The sequence below is a fragment of the Heptranchias perlo genome, chromosome 15 (genome assembly GCF_035084215.1).
Source record: "Heptranchias perlo isolate sHepPer1 chromosome 15, sHepPer1.hap1, whole genome shotgun sequence".
NCBI classification, from domain to species: domain Eukaryota; kingdom Metazoa; phylum Chordata; class Chondrichthyes; order Hexanchiformes; family Hexanchidae; genus Heptranchias; species Heptranchias perlo.
Genome location: NC_090339.1, coordinates 44849094 through 44876576, shown reverse-complemented (window position 1 = coordinate 44876576; position 27483 = coordinate 44849094). Strand labels below are relative to the sequence as shown.

The following is a 27483-nucleotide window of genomic DNA, read 5'->3' as shown; positions in this document are numbered from 1 at the left end:
TTGCGTAACCTATATCAACAGGTAAGGAAATCGAACTACGGGAATCTGAAAACCAATCATATGCCAGCCCTGCTTATATTTATCTAGCACCTCTAATATGGGATGGTAAATCTTGGAACAATAAGGTGTTTGGCTGTTGTGATATTGCTCTTTTGTTAGCCCTACTATCATACAAAAGTGTTTTTTTGATTGTCTTTCTTGCGCTGCCAAATGATGTTTTGATTTGATATTCCCTTTACATTCTATCAGGTGATCTTAGGTAATCACCATTTAAATGGATACCTCTCAACTCCACACACTGCTCTCTCTTATTTACTTTGCTTCCTGCCACCATGCATAGTTAAGACTGAGGACCTAACATTCCCATTGCTAAAAAAAGAGGGAATCTGGTTCCATGTCTGTCTCCGATGTTATGGAATCTTCATAAATTGGGTCATTACTGAGAACTATTAACTGTGGGAGAACTGTGCATCTGTGTTCAATGGCACATTGTTATTGCAAAACCAGCTTGCTATGTGAAAGGTCCATTTTGGTAACACAAACTGAAAACCACAGTCAGTCTGAGGGTTGACAAGGATATTCTGTGATTAGCTACAGAGACTCACAAATGATGTATGTTCAGTCAGCATGAGTGTGTCATAAGTGGATGTGTGCACACTGTTAACACCACCTGCGGATTCGCTCTGTTTTCTGATGGAGGAGGTTATGCTTCGAGTGCAACAAAAGGCATTCAAAAGGCATTTGCATTATAGGACTGCCTCAAGAAGCAGCACTGTAACACTGTCTGTAGCTCCTGGTAGTATTGGCCCACCCTATTTACATTGTTGGATAGACTCCATCGTACTAGAATACAAAAAACAATTGCATGTGTTTTTAAGTTGCTATTTGCAACCTTGTTTTCCAGCTGCTGTAGCTTCTCCAATGACTGGTGTCAGTAGCAGTGCTTTAAGGTAATCGGAGCATCAATATAGCAAAGGGTTCAGAAGTTGGAAATACTTCCTTCCACTACTTTGATCACTAACACTTGTGAATCTTCAGCAACATGGCCTCGGTCCCCAAGTTACATTTTATGAAAATGGAATAAAATTTCCATCAAAAGAGCTGGGAATTAGGCTTCCTACCAAGGTTACTAATAAAATCACTGCTCAGTTATCTGAATGAATAGAGAGAACTTTGTAGTTAATTAGGTAGCTTGGCTATTACTTCATAATTCCATGATTTATTAGGGCAGATTATCCTGTTATTGGACTTGACATGAAAGATTGCCTGGGTGTAGCACATAGAGGAAAATTGGGCAGGAAGATAATGGAGCCTGTCTGATTTTCCATCCATTTTAATTAATGGACAGAAAATTGGGCAGACACAATTACAGATGTGCAATCCTCCACTCCTGAATTTCCTCTGTGCACTATGCCCAGGAAATTCTTTCTGCCAAGTGCAACAAAAGGAAATTCTGCTCCATTCAATCCCTACCTATTTTGTAAAGGTAAGTGTGTTATTCTCCAAACTTATTTTACATAGCATTTCCAGCTGATGTTAACCCCAGGAAAATATTGATTAAGATGAATTTTCACCTACATACATGCTGTGTTTGCACAGTTTTGCCACCATATAGCTGTGATAGAAGCAGTACACAAGAATTTATAGGACCAGGCAAAGACCTTCAGACCGAACAAATCATCCATTCCATCCCTTTCTACAAGACATAATGCTGCGTTCCTTAAGTTTTCATTCTTAATTTAATATACAAGGTGAAAATTGTGGCTAGCGCTTTTATTAAGCCAAGCCAATCCACTCTATTGTGATGTCTGGGGGGAAAGAAAGGTGTTTGTAACCTGTTTATACACTTAATTAGATTTGAAAAGCTGTCCTGTCTGAGGAGCCAATTTGCTGTGGTTCATTCCACATTGTTTATTTTCTCAATGTACCGGCCCTGCCCATGCTCACTGTTCATCATGTAGAGACATTATCCTTTCTCCAATAATGATCTCATTTCACATGAAACTAAATCAAAATATTGGCCGCTCTGTGACACCAATCATTTCACAACATGTAGCAGCCCTGAAGAAACAGAAATATTTTATTGAATTGTAATGCTTAAAACATTTTTATGTCTAGAGAACAATTTTTTTAAAACTTTGCTCACTGAAAGGAGCATCTTACTAACTCTGAGGGATTTTTTAATCTGGGAGGTAGGGAAGCAGCATCAGTTCATTCCACTCATTCAGCTCAAACAATGCCAACTCTGGCCGTTGGGGAAGGATCTTTTGTCGTAAAGGTTGGTAATGACAATGGATGAAAGAAATTCAAAAGATCTCAGTAAACATTCACCGACTGGTGTGAAATTGTGATGAAGTGTGTCATGCAAAACTGGAAGGTAGAAAGATCCAGCTTCGATCCCAGTGTCATGCTGAATTGGCTGACACTAGCTGAGGTAGCACTAAAGGCACTAAATTAGCCTTCAGTGCCTTGAGCAAGAGAAGAGAAAAAAGAGTTAATCAAGGTTCCCACTCTGATTGGAAAGTGATTATGTGTGGATGTTGGGTGAGGGCAGGATTAGGTTTGGACTATAATGGCCTTCCCCATGGTTGAACAGCCTGCTGGCACTCAGTACCGAAGCTCAGAAATGAAGAATAGCAATCACAGTGAGGTGCACAGAAGCAGCTAATGTCCATGGTATTGTACCCCAGCATGCACGAATCATCACCAGGTGAGAAAATGTTTAACAAACTAAGAAATACGAGTACATTCCTGAGTACTGCAGAAATCTGCTACTTCTTTAAAATGAGCTTCGAAAAGAAGATTGCAACAGAGAAACAAATCAAACTGAAATCCCATTGAGATGGAATATCTAAACTACATACGGAATAGATTCAGTTCATAACATTTTCAAATTGCATTCTAAATCAGCAAACAAAATGGGATACATTGGCTTTTGAAAATACAGAAAAAATATACATGATGATTCGAAGCCTGTGAAGAACCAATAACTATAATTGTTAACACTCAGGGCCAGCCGTCAACACAACAAAAAAAACAATCCCTCTATTGTAACACATGAATATCATCAATGTATAAATAAAATCAAGTCTGAACCATTCTTTAAATTTCTGAGCCTTATCTAGTTCGCATGCTTACAATTATGCTTTGAAAATCACCCATTACATTCATTCACCCTGCAATAGCTATAGAAGTAAAAATATTTTCTCTGGCCGTCTTTTAACCTTTGGACAATCAGCGGGTTCAGGGGAATTTCTGTCTTTCTGGGTTGAAGATTTGTTTTAAGTTTACACACTGTGACACTGGTATTGGCATTAATATTATAGATCAAGAATAACTTTATTATCATAAGATTAATCCTAAACTACTAAATTAGAAACCTAACACATAATTGACATAAAATTAAGAAAATGTAAACACTTTATTGTTGCTGGCCTACCATGCATTTTTTCCAGTTGTATTATTTTGTACTCTTTCTGTCCCTTTTCATGTTAACTTTGATTTTACTCTTTACCTATTCTAACCTTGCTTCTTTCCTGTTTAAAATTGATAGGGGTGAAATTGGTCTTTGACGAAAGCACAAAACGGGCGATAGCGAGTTAGCAGCCCGTTTTACACCAAATCCAATTTTGTTTTCCAATGAAGTCAAATTCATCCCCATAACCTTTTATTTACCTCTCTTCCTAAGCTGCTCTGTGCCTACTACCCATTTTGGAAGTGAGAGCAACTTTAAATAAAATAAAAATCCCAGATATTGTAGATTGGTCATGCTAGATACAAGCAGGGAGGGAAGATTTCATTTGTTTGCTGTATGTAAAAGTAGTGGGAAAATTTGTTATATTTGTTATTTCCAGCAAAATTGCGAAAGCGTTCTAAAATAATTCATAGGGAATCTTTCTGCTATGGTTATTATGTCAGTAACACGTAATAACCAGAGGAGATCATCCTCCAGCTCTATTTTTTCAGTTTACATAATGGTGCCATTGCTGTACATTTTCTTAACACTTTTTAAAATCCTTTCTTTCAATTAAAATGCCAGGCACAAATCCTCAATTTAGATTAAGTGAGCAACTCATTTATTGGACTTTGCCATTGACATTTTCGAACCAAAAGTAAAGGCATAAAGATATAACAATGAAGGCACATTTGTTAAAACTGTGGACAACGGAATTTAATACACACCATTAACCTTTGCTATTATCACACAACACAATTTCAATCCAATAGCATTTTTTAGTATAATGAATTAAATATTCTTTGAATCCATGCATTATTAATTCTAATGTATAAGCTGAATCCTTGAAATATAGAGATCTGTATATAATAGAGCTTTGTACACAATATAAAAAGTAACTGAATACATCTTTTGAAGACGGCCTAATAATTTCAAAATTGGCATCTAATCCTGATTTTTGACATGCAGCTTCAGGCAACTTTTGGAGCATAAATGTAAATTCAAAATTACTTCCTGATGTTAATTATTCCTTATTTTTTTCCAGGCTTACCTAAGGAAAATATTTCCCACAACAGCACTCCAAAAGACCAGACATCACTCTGAGTTGTGTAGATTTTGTCAAATATGGATTCTGGTGCCATCCATTTGAGTGGGAGTCGGGCCTGCAAAGATGCACAAGACTGTATCAGTCGCTGGGCAGAATAGCAGAAAGAACTATGAATTCAGTTTCTGCGATAGAAAGGTGGCATACTAGGAACTTACATCTCCTTTTCGCACATAATCTGGGTCTTTGTAAATGTCACGGGCCAGGCCGAAATCACAGATCTTCACAACATTGCTCTCAGACAAGAGGATGTTGCGTGCTGCCAAATCGCGATGGATGCACTGGAATTACAACGAAATATTCAGGAGCTTAGAAACAAAGCCAATTTTATTCTTTTGATTGTGCTTTTTAAAAACAAACACTGACATTTATTTTTCTGTGTTTTGTTATGTTATCTTCTACCCTCACTGAAAGTGCAGGCCAAAAATTCCATTGCGAGGTCTCTGTCAATGTCAATACGTGTGCAATAGTAGTGCGGCTTGCCTCACATGCTGATTTTCCCTTCCTTTGGGGAAATGCCTGGCCTCTGCTTAGTTTCTTTTCTTGGGTGGCCTAGTTGAGATTGAGGACTCTGGTCCGCTGCAGGTCTGTCCGAGGCCCCCCAGGGATTGCCTACCTCCCCGCCCCCCTCCCCCATACGAGGTCCCAACCTCCAACTGTCGGTCAGATCAGGGTGGGAGTTGGCTATTTACCCACCCTCCAGCTGTGCAGCGGCGGGTTAATCGCTTGGCACTCGCAGCTCGCCAGTGACATGTAAATGAGGCCCAGGCCTCAAAATGGCACTCCGCCTAAGCTGCCCGTTCTCCGCCTGCAGTTAAAATTGGCCCTTCCGTGTGGTGAATCTGGAACACAGAATGTAGAACTCCAACATGCCATCCCACTTTGTTAAGATAAATTTGACCAGTGTATCACTGTCTGATGTATGTGTTTATGAAGTCTTGCGTCAGCACCAATAGTAAAAATGCAAATTTCTGCTGAAAGTAAAACCTGGGGGTGACTTTTAACCTCTAAGAATGAGTGGGTTTGGGGGGGGGGTGGACAGTGAAAATGCTAAGTTTATGGAGCCGGACCGCATCCCGGCTCCAACACATCCACTTCTAGGTTTAACCTAGGCAGGTTTTTCTGCGTGTGGAGAGCAGACACCAGGAAGTCACACCCCCCACTTAAAGCCAGCGGGCCGATACTTAAAAGGGAATGTACCTCATTGAGATACTTGAGGTAGTTAATATTTAGTGTATTGGAATAATAAAACAAATTTAACCTCATTTGTTCGAGTTCCCCAATGTCCCCGAATCACGTCAGGTTAAAGCAAGCGGAAAAGGCCAGATCCATGAAGTGAGTGCCTTTATTGCACTGCTTGTGAGCCCAGAGGAGCAGGTATACTTCATCCAAGCCCAACAAGCTCAACTGCCCGACATGATCCCCATGATTGGCCGACCATCCCCCAATAGTGGACTCTCCCCCTGCCTGATGGTGAATACCTCCCGATCCATGATGCTTGCTGACCCCCCCCGATCCCGATGGTGGCTGACCACCCCACCCGATCCCCGATGGTGGCTGATCCCTATAATGTCATCCACATACCCCCTCCACCCTTTCCCAAGCCCGATGATCTCTGTTCCCCCTCCCGTCCCCCTCTTTCATGTGCAGCTCCTCTCACTGCCAACAGGCAGCCAACCTGTCAATCAGGCTGGCTGCCGGGTGCGAAACCCGGAGTGCCATTGATGAGCCCCATTAAGGTCGGGATCACACCCGCCCGCTTACCTTCCAGATTTCGGACCAGGAAATCTTTCCCCCTGCTGCCTTCCTGGCTGGAAGTTAAAATTTACCCCCTGATGTTTGCAAGAATTGAGAATCAACTTACTTTTCTCGAAGCCAAAAACTCCATGCCTTTGGCTACTTGGAAACTATAACAAATCAGGTCTTCCATAGCCAGTGGTCGTTTGTACAGGTCTTCAGCATCTACAAAACAGATCATGAGTCAGTATCAGCTGGATGGGTGTAAATGTATCATAATTACCAATTCTTTGTTTTAAATACATCTTTTCTCCATTACAGTCAGCAGCTCCTACTCTGGATTTGCCCTCTCTGAATTGTTGGGTGGAATTCAAAACATTGGTGGCAGCACTGAAGCAACTGCACATTGTCCATGTGCAGTTGTTCAAAAGTCATGACTGTGACTTTAAAGGAACTGTGCAAATGCAATCTTACACATGTGCAGTTGCTTCCAAGCCGTAGTCATAGGTTTAGGTTTCTGCCTATGGATCTTCCTCAGCCATGTAAAATCCTCATTACTGACCTAAAGAGGTATGTTGAGAGCTTATGCAACTTATGGTTGGAAAAAAATGGCTCTATGTGGCATCCAGCACTAGCACCCAGGCATGTTTGCTGGTAGCAGCACAGAGAGAATTTAAAAGGGTGCAGATACCAGGTGGGTGGGTAGTTAAGATGAAAATCTTCTCTGTCTACCTGCTGTGAAGATTCTATATGAAATGAACTGTTACACAATCCAATGCCTAGTGGACCTGGGTCTACAGCACAAAATTGGCCTTACTCTGCATGTTACTGTGCTGTAGCTGACCTGAGAGTGCTTGATGCTGACACTGGTGCTCGAAATGGAAAAGTGTTCCATACCCAAGCATTGGCTTCCCTCACTTTGATGAGACAAACGATGTTGTTGGAAAAAGTATGCAGCCCTCTAACGATTATCATCTGAGTGAATTTGTGGGACAGTATTATCAGTTTGCAAGCTTATCGGGGCTATTTACTTCTGATAACATTAAGTTTACTGACAATGATAACATGATTATTAATGATAACATAAAGTACACAATGCGATCAGATTTGTCCAAGTGATTCAATAATATTGTAAAGTCCAACAGGATGTTTTGATCCTTTGGCAGGTCTATTTAGAGCCTTTCAGAGGGTCATTTGAGTTTAGTTTAAAAGGAAATACCCCATTCATACAATAAACTACTCTTATTATAGATTTTTAATATTTGTGTTGTTAATGAGAACAATCATGGCAATTAAATTATTCCCAATGTAGTACACACGAGGAAGGAAGATGAACTTACCTTCCTCTTCCTCTTCCGCATCACTGTAACTCTTATCTTCCACAAAGCCCGAACTTGTTGAACTTCCTGTACTCGCCACGCTCTCCAGTCTTCGCTTTGTGCTTTCCATTACGTCGGGGCTCGTCTCATCGACCAAGGTCTCAGGCTGGTTGACATTTTTCTGACACTGGAAATAGCAGACAGCAGGTTTATAATTTACAGAGACCACAGGAAGGCAGGTGCGTGCATTAGGTAGGACCATGCGTGATCAGGGCCAATGGTGAATAGATACCGTCCAGATGTGTAACAGCTGAAATATCCTTATGTGCTGTGACTCTGCTTGACTTCAGTGGATGGTGATATACACAAGACAAGACCTTTAGATTACAGACTGATAATTCAGATGACTAAGATTTTCTTTTTACTATTTTTCCTCCCCTTCTGGTTTGTATGATTCAATACCATTCCAGGTGGTGCATTGTGTTTATGTTTGTGTGTGTGGGCTTTTTAAAAAAAATCAACTTGAAGTATAAGAAGTTTCATTTTGTCTGCGAACTGGTTAATTCATTCAATTAAAATTCCGTTGCAAATTATTTTAATGCAGTTGTTAATCCATTGTATTCCAAACCAGTTAATGACTGCATTAGAATAATGTTGAATGCAAATGAGTTAGCCAGTGTGCTGCTAGATGAAATTATACACCTAAGAGTGTAATAAAAGAAGATGTATTGATTGCAGTTTTTGGGCTGTTAGATAGAACATTACCCCTCAGGTTACAAAAGTAACCTTGAGCATTCAATCATGCTCTCAGCTTTTGGCCTTACCTTGATTAAAATGAAGTCGTTTCTCTTGCTCCTGAGATAGTTGGATAGGTTTCCATACTTGCAATATTCCACAATTACCATCAGAGGGCCTAGTGAAAAACAGATAAATAAAACAACTTTTAGAGAACAGCCAGTGATTGCCTATCCCAAAGGATTTTTTTTTATCTGTACAGCACACTGTGCTTGTTCATACAAGCATGCCAACAAAAGGAGAATTGGATTAAAACTGGTGACTTGACTAAAAAAAGTTAATTTTTACAAAGAATTTATTATTCTTGGAAACATTTCTTCCTTTTAAATTGACAAGTTATGCTTGAGGAAACATCCACAAGAATCTACTATTCATAATGCAGATATTGAGCGATATGTAAGGAAACGCTTTTCAGAGCTCATCAATCAGAATGAGGTATGTACATGTTAGACAATAACTAGTTGGCTGTAGTGACCCACTTCACCATGCAAGTAATAACACTGTGTAACCCTTTTAGTACTTATAGTGATAGTACAAAGAGGTACACCTGATGGGTTCTCTATCTTTGCCAACTTGTCAGTGGTAGGTGCTACTGAAGGTTAGGCACTTCCCGGAGGGCAGAAAGAAAATAATATTGGGCAGCAAGTCACCACCAAAAAGGCCTGTGAGCAGGTGGGTTGGTTGCCTAGTCTGCTGGGAATCAGAGTCGACCTGAAAGAGGGAGTTAAAATCTTTCCTTGTTTTCCCCCGAAGACTTTCCCCCCTCCAACTTTCTCCCCTCTTCTACTGAAGATGCTGAACAATCCTGGGGTATGATTCCACAGGCACTAGTCACCTTCTGGTACCTCCCCATAGTGGGCATTCTTCATGTGTGAGCATAGACATTGAGTGGTGAAAGGCTTTTGTACCATGGGGACATTACAACCAAGACCAATCCTTTCTTCACTTTATGCCGCACACAAGCATTTTCCAGCAGGGATCACTAGATAATGATAAGGTATGGGAACCCTGGCTGATTTTTTTCCTCTTTAGTTTTAGCTCTTTGGCTAGTTGTAGCATTCCTACTGCCACACTGAGATTAGCAAACTCAGCAACGACTGGGGACCAAACCTGGGACCTTCCTGATGTGTGTGGCTCATTTCCACCCTGGGCAGCCTCCTTTTTTTAGAATAAATAGTGAGATATCATTGTTAATTTTTTCAGTTTGTTTATGTAACTTTATCAGTACGGAAACACATTTATTATAGAAAGGGTTGAACATGTAATAAAAATAAATGTTAATTATTGTAATCGACCGCAATTTGATTATTACCCTAAAGTAACCATAAAGAAAACATGAGCTAATCTTAATTTATTTGATTAAAAAAAATTCTCTTGTCCAGATTAATTCAAGTTCCAGACATTGGGGTTTAAATTAGTCAGGGGCCGTTTTCGGGTCCAGACTCGATGCTGTGGAGACAGCATGTGCCTGAAGCAAGAAGCCCGAGGAACGATATAAATTGGTCCTCGGGCCTCACCTGAATGAGCTTGACTCTTCACCGGCAGCTCGCCTCCCTCCCCCACAGGAGAAACCAATTTTGGGCCACCTGTCTCGACAGCGGTGGCCCTCAGGTAAGTTCCGGAAGGAGGATCGGAACAGACAATGGCAGAAGCGCAGCAGGTGGGGGGGGGTGGTGCGATCGCGAGGGAGCACTCCTGTTCCTCCTGGTTCCATAGGAAGGTGCTTTTGAAAATAAAATGTCAAAAAGTTATCTTTGGTTGGCGGCCGTGAGGGCCATTGAAGAATCCTGAGCGAGGCAGGCCCGATTCCTGCCCCGCTCATGAGGTGACCAGTTTTTTAAAGGGTCCTCTAACAGGCCTAAGGTCCCTAATTTACATGTTCAAGGTGCCTCACACCTGCTTATGCATCTATCCGGAATGCCCAAAATATAGGCCTCATGAATTTGGCAGTGGGTCCAACGCCTGCGCAGAATGGGCATAGGCCGTCCCACAGCTAAATGGATCTGCTTTGCATCTATTTTACACCAATTTATATTACATTATCTCTGCTATTCTAGGGTAAACAGAATGATGGAAGATGTGACATATAATACCGAGCCTCGCTTTGAATTATATTCTTAACAAATCAGAACATATATATTGGAGCCAGAGATTCAGAAAGCAATGTTCTGAATCTGAATCTAAAACTTGGATTGTGATTGCCTGATGTGCTCAGGTGTAATTTTTAACTTGGTGAACCACAATTGATTGACTGTCTGTAAGCAGGTCAGGGACATCCTTTATCTGGACGTGCAGCGAAGCAAACAATACAATGCATACAATTGGTTAATTTTTCCTTCACTACAGAAAGCCCTGCATGCCCTTATGTTATCTTATCCTTAATTAGGAAGTGAGGAGCAAGAAGGGAAGCCAGATGTTTGATAAAAAGGGAATAGACTTGTGGAGTACGTTAGCAGGGAAGGCCATAAAAGTATTCGGTATGAATAGGTTCAAGAGACAATTAGAAGTGTTTCTGGAGACAGAAGGGATATTGTGAGAAGGTGGGTGGTTCTGATGATCCATCAAAATTCTTGTGTGGTCTAATAGATGAAGAGTCTTCAGTCCTTACCGCCAGTCTTGGTACAAGCTCCCAGCATGTTCACTACATTCAGATGGTGGCCAATATGTATAAGAATTTTCAGTTCCGACATCAGCGCTTTGCATTCATTAGTGGTAGCCCCCTCTGTTAAAGAGAGAGATTGAAGTGAATTAACACAATAGGAAATGTGTTTGGTCTGTCTACAATGCAGGGTTAAAAAGCCAAGGTTGTGATACTGTTTTTAGAAGGATAACAGAACAATGAAATGATAAGACATTAACTTAAGATTTGGCCATGATCTCATTACTTCTAATAATAAATATCTGACTTACTGTGATAAACAGAATATATGAACATGAAATTCCAATCAATACATTAACAATACAAGAGTAATAAGTTAACAGTGGAATATGGAATGGCCAGAGCATGTTATTTATTTTCTTGTGTAGTAAAAAAAAATTGATGCTTTAGAATCCCTCAATTTTTCCTGCTCCTTGTTCTTTTAGACCGTGTGACACCTGGAGCACAATTTTAAAAGGGAAAAACAGGTGGGTTGGGGGCGGGGTGGCATTCAAAATTGCAACCATTTTGGACTCGCCCCCAACCCGCCTCCAACCTGTCCACTTATGGTTTTCACCGGGGCGGGTGACCAACTCACTCCCAGGAGGCGGGTTGGTGATTAAAACCTATCAAGGAGGCTGTGGGCCTCCATTTTTACAGAGTTTCCAATTTCAACCCCTGGGGACCGGGCCTTCTCTTTAACGCCACATGAAAGAAGGTGAGAAGGCCCGAAACTGACAGGTTGTGGGCCTGGAGGAGCAGGAGTGCTTCCCCCAGGCCCAACAAGCCTAACTGCAGCGACCCCCCCAATGATCGCGGATGCACCCCCCGATCTCCGACCACCCCCAACGATTGCGGACTCCCTTGATCTCCGACCTCCCACCAATAATCGCGAACCGCTGCAATGACCCCTGATTGCCCCCCCCCAACGATCGCAGACTCCCGCAATGACCCCTGATCCCAACAACCTCCCCCATGACTGACCCCCCCCCCACCCCTCCATGACCCCATGCCTACCGGCGACCCCGTGCCCACGTGCCTACCCATGTCCCCCAATCCATGCAAACAAAGACTTACCTGAAGACTTACCTGAACACGTCCTCTCCTTGATTGCTGTCCCGTCCGACTGAGGCCAGCCTGTCAATAAGGCTGGCCTGTCGGACGGCAAAGCGACAAAAAAAATAAGAGTCCTTATGTCAAAATCGTAAGGACGTCCAGGAAACATGTCCGCAATTTGACCCCCCCACCGGCCTTCTTTCCGGCTCGGGGTCAAAATCATGCCCCTAAAGTTAGGGTGGTCGGAGAGTGAGAGGGAAAACCTACTCCCCAGCCTCCGCCCATGATTGTCTTAGCCAGATGCTCATAACCCAGATGACAGTGACCTGGGAATGTTTCATGCTTTGATTTTTTTCCCTATCCTCTATGATGGGATGACTGTCCTCACCACATGGCAGAGTGAATGAGTTAGATACTCTGACTTGCATTGATATACCACCATGCATTGGTGCTGGAAAATTCAGTGTCATTTTGCTGCTGAAAAAAATCCTTATACCAATTTTGAGTTTAGCTAACACTTGAAAGCCAACTTCTTTTTGAGGGACACTCTCTGGTTAATCTGTTAGGTCATATTTTCTCTCCCTGTGAGACAGCTCTTGCCAAATTGGCAAATGAGCTGCCTCCCTTCCATAGAAACTTGGAAGGAAAAGAGATTGAAACTTGAACTGGGCCTTTTACAGGAGTACTGTGCCCTATTGTTGTAACAGTCCATTGAATGTCATATTTACTACTTTGCACAAAACTAAAAACCTCCCAATGAATACACCCTGTTCTGAGAATTATTGACGAGCATCCATAGATTAGAATAACCTATTATAGAAATCTCAACACTGTGGCTTTTATGTTTTATATGTTACATTGTGAAATCTGTGATTCTATGATTAATAATTGATACAAAAATTTTAACTGCAATTTTTATCTATCTGATTTTTAAAACACACGTAAAAAAGGCCAAATTCTCCTGGCAAGTTAAAAAAAAACCCTGTATTTATATAGTGCCTTTCAAAACCATAGGACGTCCAAGTGCTCCACAGCCAATGAATTACTTTTTAGAAGTGTAGTCACTGTTGTAACCTATAACCTTCTGATTCACAGGTGAGAGTGCTACCACTGAGTGAACACAATTAAGTGGTCAAAGGAACTGATATACTAATCTTGGCTCAGTGGCAGCCCTCTCGTTTCCGGGTCAGAAGGTTGTTTTCAAGCCTTACTCTAGGACTTAAGTGTCAACCTGGATTCTGTGCTCAAGTACAGTACTGAGTAAATGCTGAATTGTCAGTGGTGCCATCTTTCAGACGAGATGTTAAACCGAGACCCTATCTATATGTTGAGGTGGATGTCAAAGATCCCATGGCACTTTTTTGAAGAAGAGCAGAGGGTTCTCTCATTGCCCTGCTCAACAATCATCCCTCGACCAACACTACCAAAACAGATTAACTGGTGATTGCTGTTTGTGAGATCTTACTGTGTGCAAATTGGCTGCTGTGCTTGCCTAGGAAACAACAGTGACTCCACTTCAAAAGTAATTTGTTGGCTGTGATGCTTTGGGACATCCTAAGGATGTGAAAAGTTCTATATAAATGCTAATTCTTTCTTCTAAGCCATACAGATGAGAAAGCCTTAAGTTTGATTCCCAGTTGGTGCTGAGTTAGCTAATCTGAGCTGGGGCAGCAGCAGGAGTACTCCATGTGGTTTTGATACCCCTGTCCAGGGAGGAGAAAAATCAGGCAGGGTTCCTGTTTCTAATCGCTATTTCGTAATGACTGTTTCCTTGGAACCAGCAGAAGTCACTGCTCTCAGTGGAGGAGGGGAGAAATCTGGCAATAGAAAATAGATAAGTAGTGGGCAATCAATGAGGATGGACATTGCATCTAATATAAAATACTTTAAGAGCCCCTTTACTTGGCTGGCGGCTTCTAAAAATGCATCATTTATTGATGAATCCTTCTTTTCAGCTTTCGACCATTTCTCTTGCAATGTTCTATCAGCATTGCTAGATATCCTGAAGGACAATTATATAAGTGTAAAGAAGTCCGGGGAATTTCTCTGTTTAAAATAATTAATGTGCCAAACAAAAACGTACAAAATGGAATGGTCCAGAAATGTACCATCTAAAGGCCTTTAATTAGCAGACTGTTAACTGTGGGGGTAAAATTGGACCCGGGCAGGGACACAAAGCAGGTGGTATTGCACCGGTCACCCATTATACGCCCTGCCTGAAACTCAGCTCTGTTGCCTTCAATATAACCGAGTATCAGGTGCGTGCTATAGTGATTCCGCCTATTTTGCGTCCACGGCCAAGTCCAATTTCACTCGTTTCGTATCCCTGGCAGAAAAGACTATTCTTATAACATGATTAAGCAATTCTTTCACAATGATAACAATAATAATAATACAAAAAAAAACTGCCACCTAATTGTAGATGCAACCATGGTGGGGGATGGGAGTGAGATCAGAGGATGACTTGTCCCCCCAAATTTTTATTGCATGGGTTATGTCCCCCCATCTTTCCTCAGCTCCAAATTCTGGAATTACCCTAATTTTATACATGGGGTTGTGCTTCTGTACTTAATGTTGACTGAAAATCGATTGGCATTGTGCATATATATGCCAGCACATTACTTATTTGAGAAGGATACAGTGTGAGACTGGTAGCTGCAATAGCACAACAGCCAGTTAAATACACACAAAATGTCTGTGGTTGGCTGCACAGTACTTCATAGGCAGCTGAATTTAATAACTGTTGCATCTCCACAAAATCCATATTTATTGAGGGTGCAGGAAAGTACCTTTCAGCATTTTCACAGCCACAGTTTTACAAGTTGAAGATTTATCGATCCCGAAAGCAGATGCCTCCACCACTTTACCAAATGCACCAAGTCCCAGAGTTTTGCCTGTGCATTAGACAAAGAGAAACAGGTTCTGTTAATGGCAGATTTTTGATTAGCCTGCACAACTCGTGCCAGCAGAAAGATACAATTCAACATGAAAGATCCGGCAACATGCAAAATGAACCAAGCTTTGTAAAATGTTGGTAAGTTCCTGAAATTGATTAACCACGATAATGGTTCATTTATTAACCGGTCTAAACAATAAAGTATACACATAGAATCATAGAAAGGTTACAGCACGGAAGGAGGCCATTCGGCTCATCGAGTCGATGCCAGCTCTATGCAAGAGGAATCCAGTTAGTCCCATTCCCCCGTCCTATCCCCGTAGCCCTTCAAATTTTTTCCTTTCATGTACTTATCCAGATCTCTTTTGAAGGCCATGATTGAATTTGCCTCCATTGTCTCGTCTTACTGAAGACAGAGTAGAAGCCCGAGAGATGAGGTGAAAGATTGGGGTGGATTTTCCCCCTGAGCGGACTTCGGGCGGTTGACCGTTTTGAGGGGGGCTGGGGGGGCGGTGGGGAAGCCAATGAGGCAGTGGCCCAGGCTGGTTTTGTGCAGCCTGGACGAGCTCCCCAATAAAATAATGATGTACTTAACATTGGGATCTTCTTCGGCCGGGTTGCCAGCTGATACTGATTGCAACGCGCACAGCGCACGTTCTGTACAGTTCATTCCAAAAATCGCAATCAGGTCCTAAGTACATCATCTGCTCTGAGCACTCAAATTGCAGTCACTGCCTCCCGTGCATTGCAAGTAACACAACCAGCAGCTAGTACTGTTTAAGTTTATAATGAGCTGTGTTCACGGGGCCCCTTATTTGGCTGGGTCTCTGGGGATGGGATCCCGCAGGTCTGTGCGTTAATGCGGCCCTGCAATGGATCTTTTTTTATTGAGAAATCTAGATGAAGGACCAAAGCCCACAATTCAGGACAGCACCAAGCTTCAAAACAGTAGGAGGGAAGATGAGCTACAACAAGTTGTGATGCAGGCTTTGGTTTTAAAAGCTTGTTGATTGTAGGATGAAGAAAACGCTAGGGGAACATAAGGAGTTGCACGTTTTGAGGTCCTGGGAAAGAATGAGTTAGAGGAGGAAATGGTGAGCTGAGTCTAGAAGTCAAGGCTGTAACAAATCCAGCTTCTGATACAACTGGGGGAATGTTTTGAAGCAGTGAATTCAGATTGACATTACAACATCAAAACGAAGAAAGGTTTGGTGCCAAGATTAATTCATGCCTTTAGTCATATTATTAGGTCTTGTAAAGTGTCCTATCTGGAAATCTGTTGGACTTACCAAGCCTGAGTCTGTCCCTGGGAAACTCCCATTTACTTCCATCATATGGGAGGTGCTCACACTGCTCATCCAATGGCACTTCATCTGGATCCATTATGATTGACAGATATCCAGTTTTAACATCCACAGAGCTTGGCTGCAAAGATATTATGGGGTATTTGTCAGTTCACACTCTTGCAACTCATTCTTCTGTTACCTTCAAAATACTGCCTGATCAGCTCTCTTGATGGTTTACTGAGTAAAAGCACCATCTAGTGCATTATTGAACCATGCAGATCAGGAAAGTCCCAGGTTTGACCTCTGGCCTGTGCTGGTGGGGGCACCACAAAAGGCCTCGGCACACCTGGGCTAAGGAGGGGAAAAGAAATTAGCCAGGGTTCCCGGCACTGATAATAAACTAGTGAGTCCTGCTGGATGTTTGTGCATCTGTGAATGCTAATGTGATTTCCCCACATGGGTGAATAGGCTGTCAACATCAACTGACATAGATTTTCTGTTGATTTTACAGTGGAACTGAAGCAGGCATGGGCAGGAAATTACCCTCCAATTTTCTGCAGAAAGTAATGGGTGACATGCAATATGTCCACCCATTATCTGGGTTGGTATATTGTAATGACATTCAAATAGCAGAAAAATGTCATCTGATGTATTTTCTGTTATTTGCGTCATGGCAACGCTGCACATCAGGGATTCCTATTTGTTGTGGAATGGGGGGGGCGAAGAAGAGATTTAAACTTAAAGTCCAGAAAACTTGCAATTGATTACAGGGTGAGATTCCTGAAATTTAGATTTTTTTTATTGTCTTCTAATGGCAGCACTAAGGCTGCTGGCAATGTTATGCCATGGCAGGCCTCAGGGGGTCAAACTCCCACACCTCTCAGTCCAGGTGGGCTCCCAGTAGAGGTCGATGGAGCCTGCCAAAAATATTTAACTGAGGCTAGAAAACCTGTAAGGGTTGGGGTATAGCCTTGTGGCGGTTGGAAGGTCAGGCGTGCCAAAAATGAACCCAGCTCCACCAAAGCAGAATATCTGAGTAATTGTTTAGTGGTCAGACAAAAAGAACGACCATTTAGGTGCAGCACCTGAGGGATCCCAGCAACTATAGTAAGAAAGAAAGATTTGCATTTACATAGCGCCTTTCATGACCTCGAGATGTCCCAAAGTGCTTTACAGCCAATTAGGTACTTTTTGAAGTGTAGTCCCTGTTGTACTGTAGGAAACCCGGCAGCCAACGTGTCCACAGCAAAGTTCCACAAACAGCAATGAGATAAATGACCAGATAATCTATTTTAGGTATTGGTTGCGGGATAAATGTTGGCCCAGTCACTGGGCAGAACTCCCCTGCTCTTCTTTGAATGGTGGCATGGGATCTTTTATGTCCACTTGAGAGGGCAGATGGGTCCTCGGTTTGAAGCCCCATCCGAAAGACGGCACCTCCGACAGTGCAGCACTCCTTCAGTACTGCACTGATATATCAGCCTAGATTATGTACTCAAGTAGGACTTGAACCCATGATCTTCTGGCTCAGAGGTGAATGCTACCACTGAGCCAAGGCCGACACCTAGGTTTAAACCATGGAATCAGGTTCCACCCTTTCAGAAATAAGGGAAGAAAAGTAGAAATAAGAACAATTCCGCTTTTATTAAGTACATTGTGTAGAATACTGGTCAGGGCTCACACATCATTAACTAACCAGTGATGTATGTAATGGCCTTGGCAGTGTTTCAGATATTGTAAACAAGAAACTCTGAATGGAGGTGGATGCTTTATAGTCAGTCGGTATGAAGCAATGATGCCTCCAAAGTGGCATCAACTGAACAGTTTTTCCTCATCCAACATTTTGATCCTTTGTTCCATGGTGCAATATAAATTCACTGATCGGAACAATAATTTATAACCTTACCTTCTTAAGTTTACGGATAAATAGGGTGAGCAAAAGCCAGAAGAGTGTGGCTGCTACCCCAGTACAGACCAAGATAATCAACTCCAAGTTGGATTTTTCCTCAGACCCTAAAAAATAAGAAGTTAAAAGACATTAACAAAAAGTGTCATTGTTCATGGAAAAGATTTTAATATTCTCCAGAATTTAGATTGATTTAAAAAGGAATGAAATTTAGCAGTGCTTACAAACACAGCTTATCATTGCACAGATCACTTCTGGTAGGAAAGAAATCATATCGCTGGGTATCATGGCACAAAACTGCCATCAAACTGATTCAGTGATAGCTTCTGGCCTTTGAATGTGTGTGTGCGTACGTGGAGAAAGCAGCTTTACTGCATAACCAATAAACCTTTTTAAGCCAGCCTTCATATTTGCCATGGCAATAGCATATTCTCGGTGCAATACTTGCCACGGCACTAAAAAACACGTTCTTCACAGAAACACAATGCAATGATAGAAGATGGACTGTACCCATTATAACATGGACCATTTGTTTATGGTGACTGAATACATCAAATTCTGTATTTATTGTATGAGATTCTGGGATTTTTACTTGTGTTCTGGTATTAATTTTTGTGTTTTTTACCATCTTTCCATGAAGCTCAGAAAACACTGGCTATATTGTAGGAAAAGGATTGTGATATAAATACTGGGGTATAGGCTAGCATTGATTGGAGAAATGATAGATAAGTGCATGTCTGTCTGTGTGCGTGTGCGTGTGCGTGTGTGTGTCCATGCATGTGTTCATGCACTGAAGCAAAATATGACTTCCCACTTTCCACCATATTAATGAGAATTGTGCGCGGGGTGGGGGAGGGGAGGGACATTTTACTGCCATGGTCCACCATCTACAGTTTCTGTCATAAAGAGGAAGAACTTTCTTATGGATCCATACCTAGAACAGATATATATGCCGAGGTTTCCACAGTTCCCTTCTCATTCGTGGCCTTGCATTTGTATTCTCCTTCATCATCATGTTTGACTCTTTCAATGATCAAAGTTTTGCTTCCTGATTCCAGAAAAATGCCTGGGTTTTGGAAAGAAATCATATATATATATATATAATATTTTAAATATATATTAAATATACTAATATTTAAAGAGGTTTTGCTCCTGCTGGTCTGCAGAAGTGGTAATAAAGTAATCAAAAATAAAATCTTCATTCCTGTTTAAAGTCATGCTACTTGTTTCCATGGCAATATACAGTACAAATGAAAGCTAAGTTATAAATAATTAATGCTCTTTGTTACAGATATTCTGCCCACCTATTGAAATATAATCACCAATCATTTACATTGGCTCTTCTAGATGAAAATCAAGTTATAAAATTGCCAAAAAGGTTTTACCTTAAATTTCTGAATAGACATGAGCCGAGAAATTAGAGCGCTACATTGGCATACAAGTGCCTCATGTGTTCTTATGTCATTGCCCTCTCCATTATTTTAACAGAAGCAGCAACCCATTTATTTTAGATAGGTTAATGTCTCCATAGTTTACAACCCCGGTGTCCTAGTCAACCCTGAGTTGAGCATCCGATGCCAAATCCTCTCCATTACAAAGACTGCCTCCAATTTAAAATTCTCTTCCTTGTGTTTAAATTACTCCATGACCTTGCCCCCTCCCTATCTCTTTAACCTCCTCCAGCACTACAACTCCTGTTCTTCTGACTCCAGCCTCTTGGGCATCTCGCGTTCCCTTCACCCCTTCATTGGCGGCCGTGCCTTCAGCTGCCTAGGCCTCATTCTTCAGAATTCCACCCCTAGACCCATCCTTCCTTTCCATCTTTAAGATTCCTTTTAAAAATCTTCTATTTGATCAACCTTTTGGTCACCCTTCCTCATATCTTCTTTGGCTTGGCATCCATATTTTTGCCTTACACCTCTGTGGGACATTTTTCTATTTTAAAGGCGATATATAAATAAAAATACAGATATAGGAATATCATATGAAAATGCATTAAGCATTTGTATGTTAATATTGCCAACAGTAATTTCTAATCTGTAGTCTATAATGCTTCATTCAAGTGTCAATGGGCACTTGCAGTCCAGAACTGTCACAGATCAGTCCGATTTTCTTAATTTGTACCATTCTTTCTACCAAATTTCTGCCTTTGCCTCCTTTTCTGATGATGATGACTGCTTGTGGGGATACACCTTCTAATGCCTTCCTCAAATGGGCATGATTCATATGTGGATTTTGGCAGTGAGTATTAGGCTATAGGGGACATTACAGCCAGCTCTGATCCTGTTCTCACCTAATGTCTGCACTTCCTCTACTTGTAGCAACAATCGCTGGAGAGCAATCAGGAGTGGGAGTGTGATGTCCTTCACACCCTGTTAACACTCTCTTTCCAGGCTCAAACACAAAATCAGCTAATGTGGTATGAAAAATGGCCACTTTAATGAGGGGATGGCGGTAGTGCATGTGGAACTGTACCTCAGCAAGATTCACCAACTTCAGGAGAGGAGCAGAGAAAAAAACATTTGTAAAAATGGAAGAGTGTGGAAATCTGCCAATCGGCCTTTTTAAAATCTACATTTTAAATCCTGATGCAAAACAGGATATTTTTTGGCAAAGTTGTCAGCATTTGATATTCTGGTAAGGCAATGAAATAACACTGACTCTCCATGCACTCATCTGATTTTATTTTCATTCAATGATGTAAGAAATTTCTTACATTTTTTCTGTCATGATTTATTACACTGTGGAGGCTGCATTACACTTTCATGACATCTTATTAATGTGCTATATAAAAGGAAATTATATGAGGGAAAAGGGTACACGGAGCCGAGGCAGATGGGTAAACCATACTGTGCGTGTGTGATCCAAATGTTTGTTTTTATACGATTCACTGGTGGTGGTGCCAATTATTGTCTTCAAATAAAATCACATTTTGTCTTTAGTTTTTCTGGACAAGGATAGAACCCCAGCGGTAATCAAATAATGTTTGGCATTGATTGCACAGTTTTCCAATCCCTCTCCTCAGTTTTCTCTCTTCCTCTCCTGCATGCTCTGATTCATGCTGGGCTACAATTCCATGGGTGCAGGTATTCTTTATGTTTGAGCCTTTATAGTGAGTGTAGACAGGCAATTTAACTACAGAGGGCCTCATTGCTCAGCCTGATCCTAGTTCTCACCCGATCTCCAAACATGCACACTATTCAGCAGTAATCACTGGAGAGCCACCAAGCACAGGGATCCTGGTTGATTTTTCCTTTCTCTAACCCAGGGCTGCTGAGGAAAATTATTGCATTCCTACTGCAACTCTGGCTGAAATCAGATAACTTGGTATAGACTGGGGAATAAATCTGAAGCCCTCCTGATCGGTATGGCTCAGTACCATAGTAACTTTTTAGTTTGTCTTTGTTTTAAGGCAAGCACCATTAAATCTGGTATGTAAATGGCACTCCTTATTTTATGGTTGCCTATTAGTCAGATTTGTTTATAAGCTTCATGCTAAATGTGCACAAAGGTGTGATTTATATACTTGGAGAATTAGAAGGGTTGTGTTTACTTTGTGCAGTGACTCATTGTAACCACAGCAATTCTCCCCCTAGATTTAATTGTACATAGACAGATAAACAAAAATACAGATAGAAGTTTATACAAAAATGAAGAAAATACAAAAATTGGAAATGAATAGAAATTCGTTGATGGAACTAAATTGGACGAGGATAAGGTATTGGGAATGATAGAACATTTTCTAAGTCTCTCTCAATTTTTATGCACATTGAAACAATAATATGAACAGAATGTGATATCTCTTGCACTAGTATGCATTGAAATTGTGTAAAAATACCATTAATAATGCTTGCATTTGTACAACATCTTTAACATCAAAACATTTCAAAGCTCTTCGCGCAACATGAAGTAGTGACTTGTTACGTAGACACATGGGAATGTTTGTCAAAGTTATTGGTGAACATGACATTAGAATATAAACTATTACCAACAAGACAAATTTCTGAACTATAAACCCTTTAAAGGTTTGCCAAGAAATTTTCTCTATATGTTCCATATGTGAGAGGGTAGTTATTCTCTTGACAGCTGCCCCACATGCCTTAAATACCATTTCCAGATGGACAAAAGCTAGAGATGATAAAAAAAAATTAACAACTAATACTGTTTATGGATACAAGTATATGTATATTTAAAGAATGAGTTTTGAAATCTCCTTTTAATATTTTGTCTGGGGTTTAATTTTTTTTTAAAATTGTGAAACCCAGGTGAAGGATCAAGCCCCACAGTGCAGGATATCACTATATTTGAAAAGAGTAATAGAGAGCATTACCTCTCAGGCTAACTGACATGCCCATCTACTATCCTCATCACCTTGTCCAAAAACATGGAAGAAATAATAAATATCACATAATGTACCTGAAGCTGGTAGAACCTGTTGCTCATTTTTGTACCAGGAGATGCTGGGAGGGGGTCGCCCATTGACATCGCAGTTCAGAATCACAGTACTGCTGCTGTTGACTTCCTGGCTCGTCAGGTTCTTTTGCAGAACTGGGATGGTCTTAGCTGCAATGGGATAGAGAAAATACAACAGATTTTTGTTTGTATATCTATTTGTTATTTTTATTTTTTACGATTGTCTCCTCCTTTCCCTCTCCTGAAGGCAATGACTTCAATGTGATCTCCTGGACAGGTTTCGATCGGCTGAGGGGATGGAGAGGAATTTTCCAGAGTTTTTTCCCGCTTATTGGTCCTGGTTCTTTGCCTCCCCCAGGAGATTACATGGCCACAAGGGGTGGGTGTGGGGGAGGGTTTGCGGGGTTGCGGGAAGGCGTGGATGGGAAGGAAGTGTCTAGTCTTGATGCTCTAGGCGTCATGAGTATGGGACAGGCTTGATAGATCAGCTGGTCTTTTCCTGCCTGTCATTTACATATGTTCTTATGACTCTTGTCGGGTATGGTTTCATGGGAGACAATCCCCTTCTAGTACCTCTCCCAAATGACTATTCTTCAAATGTGGGCCTAGATGGTGAGTGTCATCAAAATATTTCACTACGGAGGGCATCGCAATCCTCAACTGAGTTCCACATACATGCACTTTCCAGCAAGAGTATTTGAATAAAGATCAGGAATTGGAATCCTAGTTGATCATTCCCCTCCTTAGTTCGAAGAGGGATAGTGGTATCAATTGTTGCATCTCCACTGCTTGCCATAAACATATGGGGTGATTCTATGATCTGGCACTTCTTTTAGGGAGTCATTTTTAAAATTTATTTTTTGTTACAATTGAATCCTGACGCACACTTCTGTCGAGAACAGTTCCCCACTGTATTCGGATCACAGAACCACCCCTATTCTTTTAAACATTAGGATAACAGAATTATATAAAATAAAGAAACAAAAAGAATGGAACAATTAATGACCATTGATTATACAGTTTGATTTTTATAACACTGCTTGAGATCCATCCACACAATGAGATAAGCAGATTGAAATATTTCTAAAGAACTCACTATTACCAGGAGGAAGTGGAAATTCCTTCCCTCTAGACCTTGCACTCTAGACCTTGCACTTTTCCAACCTGTCATTCAGCTGTTTTCAAAATAACAAAGTGTTTATATTGCTTCTTGTGTGCTCGTTCAATGGTTCAGCCAATGAAAGGACAGGGTCAATGGAGGGACAGTTAATTCGCAGAAGCAGTAAAACAAACTATAGGTGTAAAGGTGTCAGAATCAGGTGACATTCCCGGAAACCAGTGGCTCATCCTTTGTGAAAGTTCACCAGCCCTATATGTATAATATATGTTCAAAGAGAGATGGGAAAGGCAACCGTTTAGAGCCTTCCCGCCATTGTATAGCAATCAGGGAAAAATCCCCTCGGGCAGAATGTAAAATTTTAATTGATGTAATGTAACTGTAATGAATTTGTAATGAACCTGGAAAGAATCTGTAACGTACCTGTTATCAAAAATGTGTATTGAGTGTATTGCAATGAGGCATCCTAGAGTGTCATGAACTGTAATTATGTCCAATGTGTTTCATTGAACTGTACTTGATGTAACCTGCAAATTGTATAATCTGTATTGTGTACGTTTGGAATGTGATATGAGAACTGTATTGTAGGTATTGCTGCAAATTTTATGAATAAAGTATATTTTTTGAAAAAAAAATATGTTCAAAGAGATGAGAACTTGAGCTTTTTTTTAAACAGGCGGTCTAATCTACAGTCCAGCAGAAAGGATTCCAATAGTGAGTAGGTTCAAATATTTTAGGATTGACCAATAAAAATTCCTCTATTGATGGCTGCTCTGTGCTGAATGTTTCCTCTTTCATATTAGGTGGTAAATGCTTAAACTAATCTTTTGGCCTAAAACTAATATGGATGGAGCACAGCATGAAAATCTAATCAGAGCAGAGCACTAATCATAATTGTCTTTATTAAAGTTGATCTCTAGTAAGGAAATGTTGCTGAATAAGTATAATCGCTCAATGTGAATTCAGCCTGAAACCTAACCATGATAAAATTTAACGATATTTAAAAATTTGTAATACAGCTGGTGTGAAGCCGAAATGTTATAAGGCTACCTCTTTGAGGTCACCTCATGTTGTTTGCCAGAATTCGATGTGTCACCAGATCGGTGACTTCGCTTTCCAGTTATGCTGCCATTTTTACATTGATGTAATATGAAAATTAAATCACATTGACCTAAAAGCTGTAGTATACCTGGGCCATTAAACATAGTTTTACAGCTGTACAGGAATAACAATATCAATAATATTGGGGCTGTTTTCATTAGGAATCACAGGATGATTTTATAGAGGTGGTTAAAATTATGAAGGGATGGGTAGCTAGAAACAGACTGTTTCCAGTGACAGAGGTCTAGAACAAGGGAACATAGGCCCAAGGTTAAATGTAAGTGATTTAGGACAGAGAACAGGAGAGGTTTGTGAGATTGTGGAATACACTACCGGAGTTAGTGAACGAAGCAGAGACCATAGCCAGGAATTTCCTCAGAGCTGCTCCCACTCTGGCACAGTAACTTCACTGGACGTGTGGCAGAAACTCTGTTCACGTGCATAGACAGGGTTTCCCCACACTTCCAGTGAAGTTACGTCGGCAGAGTGGGAGCAGCTTGGAGGAAATTCATGACCTGTGTTAACATTTGAGGGTAGGTTATGTAGATAGGTGAAGGAAGGGGGAATAAAGAGATAAGGGAACAGAGCGGGCATGTGGAATAAGGACTACTGCTCATGTAGAGCATATACTCCAACATGGATTAGCTGGGCTGACGGCCTGTTTCCATGTTGTTATTCCTATGTAATTCTATTTAACAGGTTAGTGACTTTTTTTTGTCAGTTATGCTAACATACTCATCGTATAATACATTCTAACTATGCTATTCCATTTTCCCCCAAAATAAAGCCTCAAAATGTTTTAGCAGTTATGAAATGTAATTGGTTTATATTACTATCTTCAACTTAGCTTCCTTTTATATACAGACAGTTCTGGAAATTGGATGGTGCAGTAGGTTAGATGCTATTCTTTCACTTCAGGTTTCAAATCCAGACCACACTATGGATGAAAGTTTCCTCTGTCTGCTGGTTATAAAGGTCCTGTGTGAAATGAGTTTGGGCAGTCGCAATCCAGTTCTTAGTGGGTATGGGCCTACAGCACAGAATTGTCCTTAATTTGGAACTCATTGACAACCTCATTCCGGGAGGCCACACAATGGCTGGTCACTCTGGTTAAATAGGGTGTGTCCTTCTGAAGTTGGGGCTGTTGCAGCAGAAGAGAGGGAGTTTTACTTTCCATCTGGTCATGTTATAACTAAAGTGGGAATAATTGATGCTGATACTGGGTGCCTGAAATGGGAATTCCATTCCCCAGCATGAACCCCAGCTTGATGAACACTAACCTTAAAAGAAACATTACAAAGTATTTATTTCAGTAACTGTGCAATGCTGGATGTAATGGGTGGAGTTATGTTCAGGTACGATGTAGAATAACCCTACAGTTTAAATAGATAAATGATAAACAACTTAAAAACATCTTCCCTCTTTTAGCTTCAACTTTTCTCCACCAATTTTCTCCCCTGCTGTTCCCCTCCACTGAAGATGTTCACTCTTTGCTGGGATAGGGGCCCAGAAGGGCTGGTAGCTCTCAGAGACCTCATCCATGTGACCATTCTTCATGTATGAGACTAAACAGTGAGTGTCTCTAAACTATCCAACTGGAAGGTGAATCAGAGCTCAACTCAGTTCTTTCCACATCTGACATCCACAGATGTGCCTCCAGCAGGTTATTCCTAAATTGTGATCAAGTTCAGGGACCCTTGACCATTTTCCCTTTCCCCTACCCACAGGCACTCATGTGAATTACAGGCACATCAGCAGAAACCAGGCATCAAACCCAAGACCTCCTTAGTTGGTATGGCACAGCCACTAAAAGCGTAGGCAGCTAAGTCATGGGGGCAGATTTAAAATTGTCTTAATTGGGCCAAAATAAAAACAAACAGTGCATTTAAATAGCTAAAGTTGCTCATGTGGGACACACTTACGTTCTATGTAGACCACAGTGTGTTTCTCGTACTCCTTCTTGTAGGACCTGTTTGTTGCGTTGCACTTGTAAATGCCAGTGTTGCTTTCAGTCACGTTTCTGATACTGAGAAACGATGTGATAGAATAGTTTCCATAAACTTTCTGGGTGAAAAGATTCAGTTTAACCTCTGACGAATTCACCAAGGACTGGTAATACCATGCAACTTTCTTAGTGAAGTACTTTGTAACTCGACAGGTGAGATTTAGGTCGCCTCCCTCAGTTCGAGATTCACTGACATTTGCTTCGAGATGCAAGACATCTGGCAGATCTAATCCAAAACAGACAAAGGCAGTAAACAAAAGTGACACATTAGAATCCTATAGGCCCTTCTGCAAAATATCTTCAGTGATTCTTAACAAGAGGTAGGATTCTCCATGTAATTCGAGTAAAAAGAAACTCATACGCAAAGAACATTTATTTGATGGGACTGCAGTATAATTTGGGCCTGACAGCTGTGTGCCACACTAAACATGTATCAGTCTCAAAATCGATAGTCCTACAACTCTCTTCCATTTGCCAGGAGTTTTATATATGTAAATAATTTGTTTTTCAAAAACATAAAGTTAGAACTTCATTTCAGTGGCCCTTTTAAAAACACAATTATGAAACATTATCAATATTAACTTCCTTTTTAGTTTCTGTTTCTTAGATTGTAAAATATTTGTGTCTGAACACAGAGTGCTGATGAATCAATGCA

General features: G+C 40.9%; 1 protein-coding gene across 1 annotated transcript in view; it reads right to left on the bottom strand.

Moving 5' to 3' along the window:
- The window catches only part of kdrl (kinase insert domain receptor like), a 167928-nt gene that overhangs the window by 25834 nt on the left and 114611 nt on the right, over positions 1 to 27483 (bottom strand). The window contains exons 13-24 of the mRNA XM_067997139.1: positions 26746 to 27054; positions 22609 to 22755; positions 19127 to 19258; positions 18193 to 18299; positions 16290 to 16425; positions 14894 to 14998; positions 11019 to 11132; positions 8440 to 8528; positions 7637 to 7802; positions 6424 to 6521; positions 4718 to 4840; positions 4506 to 4617 (exon numbers count right to left, since the gene is read on the bottom strand). Of these exons, the coding sequence (XP_067853240.1) occupies positions 4506 to 4617; positions 4718 to 4840; positions 6424 to 6521; positions 7637 to 7802; positions 8440 to 8528; positions 11019 to 11132; positions 14894 to 14998; positions 16290 to 16425; positions 18193 to 18299; positions 19127 to 19258; positions 22609 to 22755; positions 26746 to 27054 (1638 nt within the window). The remainder of the gene's footprint in view (positions 1 to 4505; positions 4618 to 4717; positions 4841 to 6423; positions 6522 to 7636; positions 7803 to 8439; positions 8529 to 11018; positions 11133 to 14893; positions 14999 to 16289; positions 16426 to 18192; positions 18300 to 19126; positions 19259 to 22608; positions 22756 to 26745; positions 27055 to 27483) is intronic.